This window comes from Alosa alosa, chromosome 9 (assembly GCF_017589495.1).
Source record: "Alosa alosa isolate M-15738 ecotype Scorff River chromosome 9, AALO_Geno_1.1, whole genome shotgun sequence".
In the NCBI taxonomy this organism is placed as follows: domain Eukaryota; kingdom Metazoa; phylum Chordata; class Actinopteri; order Clupeiformes; family Clupeidae; genus Alosa; species Alosa alosa.
This window is the reverse complement of record NC_063197.1, coordinates 27,755,713-27,764,139: the sequence shown is the minus strand read 5'-3', so window position 1 is coordinate 27,764,139 and position 8,427 is coordinate 27,755,713. Positions and strand designations below refer to the sequence as shown.

The following is an 8,427-nucleotide window of genomic DNA, read 5'->3' as shown; positions in this document are numbered from 1 at the left end:
CACGGCGGTCTAAAACGATCAGCAGATACAACAGGAGAGCATCTTTAAAGGAAATTCCTGTGCGCTCCGCGAAATAGCTGGGAAATCAATTAGGCTCTCACGTTGTTCAGAGAACAAGTTTGCGGTCAGATTCTGGTTCGAGCAATAAGAGGCGACATTGTCCTGATGTAATCCTATTCTGTATTATGTTCGTATTCGCAAAATGGGCCCATATAGGTTATATCGTCGCTAATAAATACATTTTCCATGTCAAACCATGACCCTAGCTTGGCTACACTACGCTCTTTATGACAAATGCCCTTGCCTGACTGCCTTTCTGTGATTGGCACTTGAAATGCCATCTTTCTGTAAAAGTTTCGGTACGTGTCCTGTGGGCACTGCTAGTGCTACAAATGGAAATAAAGATATGATGGGCGTTTCCTGTGTGAGAGGGCAGTTTGGTTGTGGAGAGATGCTGGCTGGGCCACTGTTTTCATGCTGTTCAGACCCTTGGGGCTCAACCAGAAGCGTTTACAGGGTGTTGCACTCGGCTGTGCGCTTCCAATCACCCTCCACACACACACACACACTCGAGGGGTGTCAGGAGGCGACTCAACGGGGGGTTGTTGATGATCTTGCGTTTTTACGTTGTTAAAAAGACAACCTTACTTTTCTTGTTCTGAAGTTCTGTTACCTTTCGTTAATCTACGAAACGAATTAGGCCTACTTGTTAAAATAAAATGACAGAGATCTAAAATATGGGGGTGGCTGCTTAACAGTTGACTGTCAGCATCTGACATTGGTAGTAGCTATAGTAGTAGTATGTTCTAAGCGGAGGGTCACTGTTAATGTCTCCAAACAGGCATCCTGAGGCTCACATCCCTGTAGTCGAAATCCAGAAGGCTTGGGGGAAGGGTTGATAATGACAGTGAATACGCAGAAGAACATCTGGGCCTGGGGAGACACAATGCTCTGATCACGCCCGGTGAAGGAGGTGAGAGGGGATTCTGCATTCAGTTCAAGCGCTATCACCACACTACCACTTTTCTCACGTTTCTGTGGAAGGCGTGAGTTTTTGTGTTGGAGCACTTGTGTAACGGTAACCAGCTGGTAGGCTAAGATAGATGCGCAGTATACGTTCAGTAAACCTCCCTCCCGACGCATTAAGAATACGCTATAACACCTATGAGTTTTAGCACCCTTGCTAGCACGCCCGCCTCCCAATTTGAGGTGCTGCAAGTTTCTGGTTCGAGACCAGGCAGGTGCAGGACTGAACCGCGCATGCTGCCACTTTACAACTCAACTCTGTTGGACTAAACATCAACAGGATATAACGTTTTCTGTAGGCCTATAGTCCCTGAAAAGATGACTATGGACTTCATACTTTTCTGTAGGGCACTGAAGAATTGCATTTACACTTCTCCGTTAGTGTTCTCTTAAAACTTCACGCATTTTTTGGAGATTCGCGAGTCCAGGTCGGTAGACCTACCTGTATCACCATATAGTTGACACGTTCAATCCTGATTACAGACTGTGTTGTTAACAGACATCAACTAGAACAATGGGGAAAATGACATATTTAACAAGTGTGCAGACTCACAAGATGTTGCCTGCTCATAGCCTACCTGGGTCGTGGAAGGGAACTAGAGCGAAGTTGTACAGCGGTCGCTGGGGTCGGCTGAGAGACGTCTCCAAAATCTTTGATGCCCCCTCGATGACTTGGACCAGATCGTCGTACATGGAACCAGTCACGTCAAAAACAAACGCCAAGGTGGACGCTCCCTCCGGAATGTCTTGGTCCGGTTCGGGGCTTCGTGGGTCTTGCGCTGTGGATAAAGCCGCCACCAAGAGTGGCAGGAGCCACTGAGGCGAGAGGATGAAGCCCATTCTGCAAAGACCCGACCGGTCTGAGCACTGGAGAAAAGTTCGACTTTAGTTGTGTGCTTCCCACTCTAGAACCTTAGCGTCGGTACCGAGAAGAAGGGGGAGACATTGGTTCCACGCACGAGACCAAATGCCGAGTGAGTGCAAACTCTGGACAACTTTCCCACAAACACGAACAGAGCGACAGCTGAAGAAAAGAGGGAGACAACTGTGTCCTTCCCCGATTCAGGCTAAAGATGCTGTTGCCGCGTCTGTAGCCCCCGGTCAGATATAACGCACGACTCTGTCTCTCTCTCTCGCGCGCTCTCTCTCCCCCCTGTCTCTACTGGCCAAGACTTTTCCTCCTCCCACGCAGTTGTGCGTTGCCGACAGAATGCAAGCTCAGTAGACCTATGCGCATAATTAGCAACTTTGGGCACACGAGAGCCGTAGTGATATACAGGCAACGCGGCCCCTGCAAACAATCAACGAGTCAGACTCCACTCATAACTAGCCATAGGCCAAACTAATGACAAAGGATTGGAGACAACTTTAAGGACAGCATGCAACTTAAAAGCGGGACACAGGGGAACGTAAATGGGTCCATTTGGATGGGGAAACCCGGTTTTCTCCCGGGACCGTTGCCCTGTAATATCACTGATTGCTAGCTTTGTTTGTTCGATTTTCAGAGGAGGTCAGACTGTAATTTAGAACATCTCTGTATTGGACATTATAGGCAGTATTATAACTTAAACACGCAATAGACAAATGTTGTATAGCCTATACGCATAACATGACAATTATCATAGTGCCACCGAGATTTTTAGTTGCAGAATACTGAATCACTGGTATTTCTATTTCACTGTCTGAACATATCCATAAACTATGGAATTGGGAAAGTACGTGAATGTTGTTAACATCGCGCCTCCTAGTGGCTGTCAAGTGACAATGACACAGGGATTCCACTTGTAAAATTACAGTAAAAAAAACACGCTTGGGAGGACCTCCTCTCCCGCTCAGTGAGGCAGCTGGTATGAGCATGACTGACCACCAGGAAGAGAGAGTAGGTGACCGCAAGGGAGCAAACAAAAGGCACAAAAATGAGGGCTAAGAGTGGGAGCCCGACAGACTGATACAGGGAACCAAATAGCCTGGAGTCTGACTTGGTAGAGCTAGTCATCTCAGGTGAGCTCAGGAAATAGCTCAGTCTGTCACAGTATTCTAGTGATGTGTGAGTTTGTGTGTCTGATTACAGTTCTGCTAATAGATAGATAGATAGATAGATAGATAGATAGATAGATAGACATTTCCACTTAAAATAAATACAGTATGTATAGATACCTAGATACCTCAAATTATCCTGAGAGAAATGTAAGAATCCAGAACATGAACACCACCAAAACCACTACAGATGTAAATAGAACTGTGAGATTGAAGTCTATCCACTAAAACTACTATAGATGTCAATAGAACTGTGAGATTGAAGTCTATCCACTCAAAAACGACTACAGATGTAAATAGAACTGTGAGATTGAAGTCTATCTACTAAAACTACTACAGATGTAAATAGAACTGTGAGGTTGAAGTCTATCCACTAAAACTACAGATGTAAATAGAACTGTGAGATTGAAGTCTATCCACTAAAACTACTACAGATGTAAATAGAACTGTGAGGTTGAAGTCTATCCACTAAAACAGATTCCAGGCAGGGAACTGATACGGTGATGACACTGTGATGCATTATGGATAAGTGGAAGTGATGTGAGATGTTATGGTATGTTATAATAGAGTGTGTGCCATGGAAGTAGTGCAAAAAATTGAACAGCACAAAAAACTGAACAATGAAAATATATAACTAAAGACCAGTGGCAAGTACTTTGGAGTGCCCTATACCAACTTGGTCTATCCAGTAAGACCAGGTTGCAACCCTAATACCTTGGGCCATTCACTACTGAGGACTTTTACAGTTCAGTGAATGGGAACTCAGTTGCCCTCTGGAAGTAATGTGCATTTGAGGTGAATTGAGCTCAAGCCTTTGTGGGTCACACAAGCTTCATTAACTCCCAGAAGCCCCTCCGTGAGCAGCAGAGAGTCACATTTCCTTAGCGCAGCCCCAGGAAGCGCATGGGGGCTGAAAACCAAGGCTTGCAGTTAACACAGGTTCAAAGCACAGACTTATGGGCTTATAGTATGTGTGTGGTATGTGTGTGTGTGTGTGTGTGTGTGTGTGTGTGTGTGTGTGTGTGTGTGTGTGTGTGTGTGTGTGTGTGTGTGTGTGTGTGTGTTTGTTTGTGGGTGTTTAAGAGCCATCTCTAATTTCAAGAATGCCAAAAGAGGGGTCTCTCTCTACACATGGAATAATGTAATTTGGAACAATTTGTGGTAATGTTTTCTATTAGTCACTGAATGTTTATGCAGACTACTACACTTTTATTTATGAGAATAACCCTCCTTAGCATTTACAAACAACAAACCAGGCATTTTTAATGAATGACTTAATAGCCCCATCACACGCATCATGTTTTATGTGCTCCTTTATTGGCTGGCCTTAAGTGGAATGGTGACTCAGCTGCGGTGGGATCTGTTTTGGCCAGTGGCCAGCAAAGCAAACTCAGGGCTGCATTTGAGAAGCACTGTCCATAAAGACTCATTCTCTGACCAGCCCATGGGCTTAGACAAAGATCAACAGAGAGGTGAAGCACATGTATCTTATGCCCTGATGTAGCCCAATTAAGCACATGTATCTTATGCCCTGATTTAGCCCAATTAAGCACATGAATCTTATGCCCTGATGTAGCCCAATTAAGGTCCTCAGAGCAACCAATCTAAGGCAGAATGTGTCGGGACATTAATAAACATTGCAAATATTGTAATGAATTAGATATGTACATTTGCATGTGCAGTATCCAGATGTGCAAGCCTAATTGAGACCTATCTACACAGACTCCATGCTTTAATTGCGACCAAATGTGTATCTACTCAATGCTGACTTGAAGGGGGCGAATATTTGCGATCTCTTATTTTGCATTATATATTCTTAATTGATTAACATTGCTTTGTAGAAATCTGCTTTCGCTTTGATATTAAAGGGGATATTTGTAAATTATTGTAAAAAAGACATAATTATACCATTTATAAAACCAGTAAAAGTGGATATCCAAGGGGTGAATACTTTTTATAGGCACTGCAGGCTACAACAACAAAAAATCTCTCAATGACACCTCCCCGCTTGGTAGTATGAAACCATGTAAATTAAGATGAAAATAGAAACCTAGCCTCCGACATAAACTGATGCCTCGATATAGTCATGAGTCATACAGTCGCCCTTGTGCACTATTAAAACAAATGTGTTGAAATCTGTGTCTAGATAGGGACAACACAGTTGTTTCCAACAAATAACTTCTGTTATTCTTTACACAGTATGTGTTGAAAGTAACACAACTTGCGTTGTTTTTCAAGCACTATTTGCAAAACCTCTTAGCCTGGGTGCCATTCCGGATTTAGTCCCGCCCACAACATTTGAGGTCGGGAAGTTCATATTCTGACTAGAATTGAGTATGACTACGTCAGGCTAAAAACCTCTGACTCCTCTTGCAAAATCAAACTTTCGCCTCAAAACAGTTTTTACCTCTGCTCAAAATCAAACTTTCGCCTCAAAACAGTTTTACATGTGCTCAAAATCAAACATTTGCCTCAAAACAGTTTTACCTCTGCTCAAAATGAAACTTTTGCCTCAAAACAGTTTTACCTGTGCTCAAAATCAAATTTTCTCCTCAAAACAGTTTTACCTGTGCTCAAAATCAAACACTGCTCTCAAATCACAAACAAAGCGATCAAAACGATATACACTATCAAGCAATCAGTAAACAATACACCAAAAAGAAAACACATTGTTCAAAATAAATAGTTCTCAGGGAGAAGTACATTTTTAATCTCAAAACAAATTTCATATTTTTCCGTCATTGTCTTTTGATGAACATGATGAAAACATGTTATAGATAGATAGATAGATAGATAGATAGATAGTCTTTATTGTCATTGACACTTTTTTGCGAAGGTACAACGAGATTGAAAGTGCTGTCAACTCATGAGGTATACATAAGAACAATAATAAATAGTTAAAAAATATATAAACATATATAAAAATATAAAAAGAATGTAAACATATATTGCACTGGTTATGAACAGGAATGGTTCTGCACAGATTTCACTGGTAAAAAGAACATTACTCCACCATATAATTTGCACAGTGGGTTAGGGGCCAAGAACAGACTATTTCAAATTTGAAGAGTTAAGAGGGCCATGATTGCCTTCGGATAGAAGCTATTTTTTAAACGGTTTGTCCTGGTTCTCATTGTTCTGTATCTCCTGCCTGATGGCAAGAGCTGAAAGAGACAGTGACCTGGGTGTGAAAGGTCCTTTGAAATGTCTATTGCCTTCTTACGGCATCTGGAGGTGTAGATCTCTTCCAGCGTGGGGAGGGGGCAGCCTATGGTCCTCTCTGCTGCCCTGATGACCCTGTGAAGCGCCTTCCTCTCTGAGGATGTGCAGCTACCGTACCAAACACACAGTCCATACGTGAGCACACTCTCCACGAAGCAGTGGTAGAAGGCGAGAAGCAGATTCTGGGGTAGACCGCTGTTCCTGAGAGTTCTCAGGAAGTACAGTCTCTGCTGCGCCTTCTTCAGTAGCTCCTTAGTGTTTGCGCTCCATGTCAGGTCGTCCTCCAGCTCAATGCCCAGAAACCTGAACACCGGAACCCTCTCCACACAGGCCCCACCGATGAAGAGTGGTGGAATGTCAGACTTGTTCCTTCTAAAGTCAATGACCAGCTCCTTTGTTTTTGTGGTGTTGAGGAGCAGGTTGTTGACTGAGCACCACTCTGCCAGCCGCTCCACCTCGTCCCTGTATGCTAGCTCACCCACCTTGGCTGAGATGAGTCCAACTACCGTCGTGTCATCTGCGAACTTTACAGTCTTGTTGCTGATGTGGGTGGGGGCACAGTCATACGTGTAGAGAGTATAGACGAGCGGGCTAAGCACGCAGCCCAGTGGCGAGCCGGTGCTGAGGCTGAGAACAGTGGAGATGTTGGAACCCAGCCTGACCCTCCCTCTGGGAGCAGCCTGTTAAAAAGTCCAATATCCAACTGCAGGTGAGTGATGGGAGCCCAAGGTCCGCCAGCTTAGACACCAGACGTTGTGGAAGGATAGTGTTGAACGCCGAGCTGAAGTCCACAAAGAGCATTCTTACATAGCTCCCTTGTTGTTCCAGGTGGGTCAGCGCGGCATGAATTGCTGTGGAAACAGCATCCTCAGTGGACCTCTTTGCTTTGTGAGCAAATTGAAAGGGGTCCAAGTCAGCTGGCAGGCAGGAGATGATATGACTCCGCACCAGTTTCTCAAAGCACTTCATGATGACTGGTGTAAGTGCCACTGGGCGGTAGTCATTTAGGGTGGTAATGCAGGGTTTTTTCGGTAGTGGGACAATGGTGGAGGACTTAAGACAGGGGGGGACACTGGCCTGTGACAGGGACTGGTTGAAAATTCTGGTAAAAATTCGAGCCAGTTGGTCCGCACAGTCTTTCAGCACCCGACCAGCCACTCCGTCAGGTCCTGCAGCCTTTCTCGGGTTCATCCCCCTCATCACCCGCCTCACCTCACACTCTTCTACCTTCAGTGTGAGGCTGCTGTGAGCAGGCGGCTGTGGTGGGGTTGATGTAGGTGTCACCTCAAAGCGGGCAAAGAAAATGTTAAGCTCCTCTGCCAGAGAAGAGTCCCCCGCGGCGGCCGAGGAGTTGCTGGGTTTGTAGCTGGAGATGTGCTGGACGCCCTGCCACACCTGTCTGGTGTTGTTACTCCTGATATGGTCCTCTGTCTTCCTTCTATATGCTGCCTTGGCCTTGCGAATGCCTCTTTTCAGGTTGGCTCTGGCAGCGCTGTAGAGTGCCTTGTCCTCAGACCTGAAAGCAGTGTTCCTGGCTGTCAACAGGCTCTGCACCTCTTTTGTCATCCAGGGCTTTCTGTTGGGACAAATCCTTATACGTCTGTCCCTGGTGACATTGTCTGTGCAGAATCTAATGTAATCCAGAACTGCTGTAGTGTGGTTCTCCAGGTCCTTGGTGATCAAAAAGCTCCCAGTCGGTCCTCTGGAAGCAGTCCTGCAGCTGGTCGGAGGCATCCTCGGGCCAAGTTGTGATAGTCCGGGTCGTGGTCGGAGCTTGTTTCCGTAAGGGGGTGTATGCAGGGATACTGTAAGTAGCAGGGATATATGATTCTGTCATAGTAGCTCAAAATTGATCAGAAATTACTTTGCTCTTTACATTTTTTTCATGTTCTTTCTCCTCTTCGTCCCCCACCTCACATAAGCACTCGTCCTCTTCCTCTCACATAGTTTCTTCTATCCACTGTCAGACTTTCTCATTCCCACCTTCAACAACCTGTTTGCTCTCTGAACAGGCTTATATTGGTTGTGTCACATCATTTGAAACAAGTGAAATCAAATTTGTGTTTAATCAATGACATGTCTGCTCTATTTGTATTTACAGTAATTGTTGCCACTTGTGTTTACCAGTAGCCAATGGGTTTT

At 44.9% G+C, this 8,427-nt stretch overlaps 1 protein-coding gene across 1 annotated transcript in view; it reads right to left on the bottom strand.

Annotated features, from left to right (window-relative positions):
* hmcn1 (hemicentin 1) overlaps positions 1 to 2,150 on the bottom strand; it is a 115,147-nt gene extending 112,997 nt beyond the window's left edge. The window contains 1 exon segment of the mRNA XM_048252902.1: positions 1,605 to 2,150. Coding sequence (XP_048108859.1) covers positions 1,605 to 1,866 — 262 coding nt within the window. The 5' untranslated portion in view covers positions 1,867 to 2,150.
* Positions 2,151 to 8,427: the final 6,277 nt, after the last annotated feature.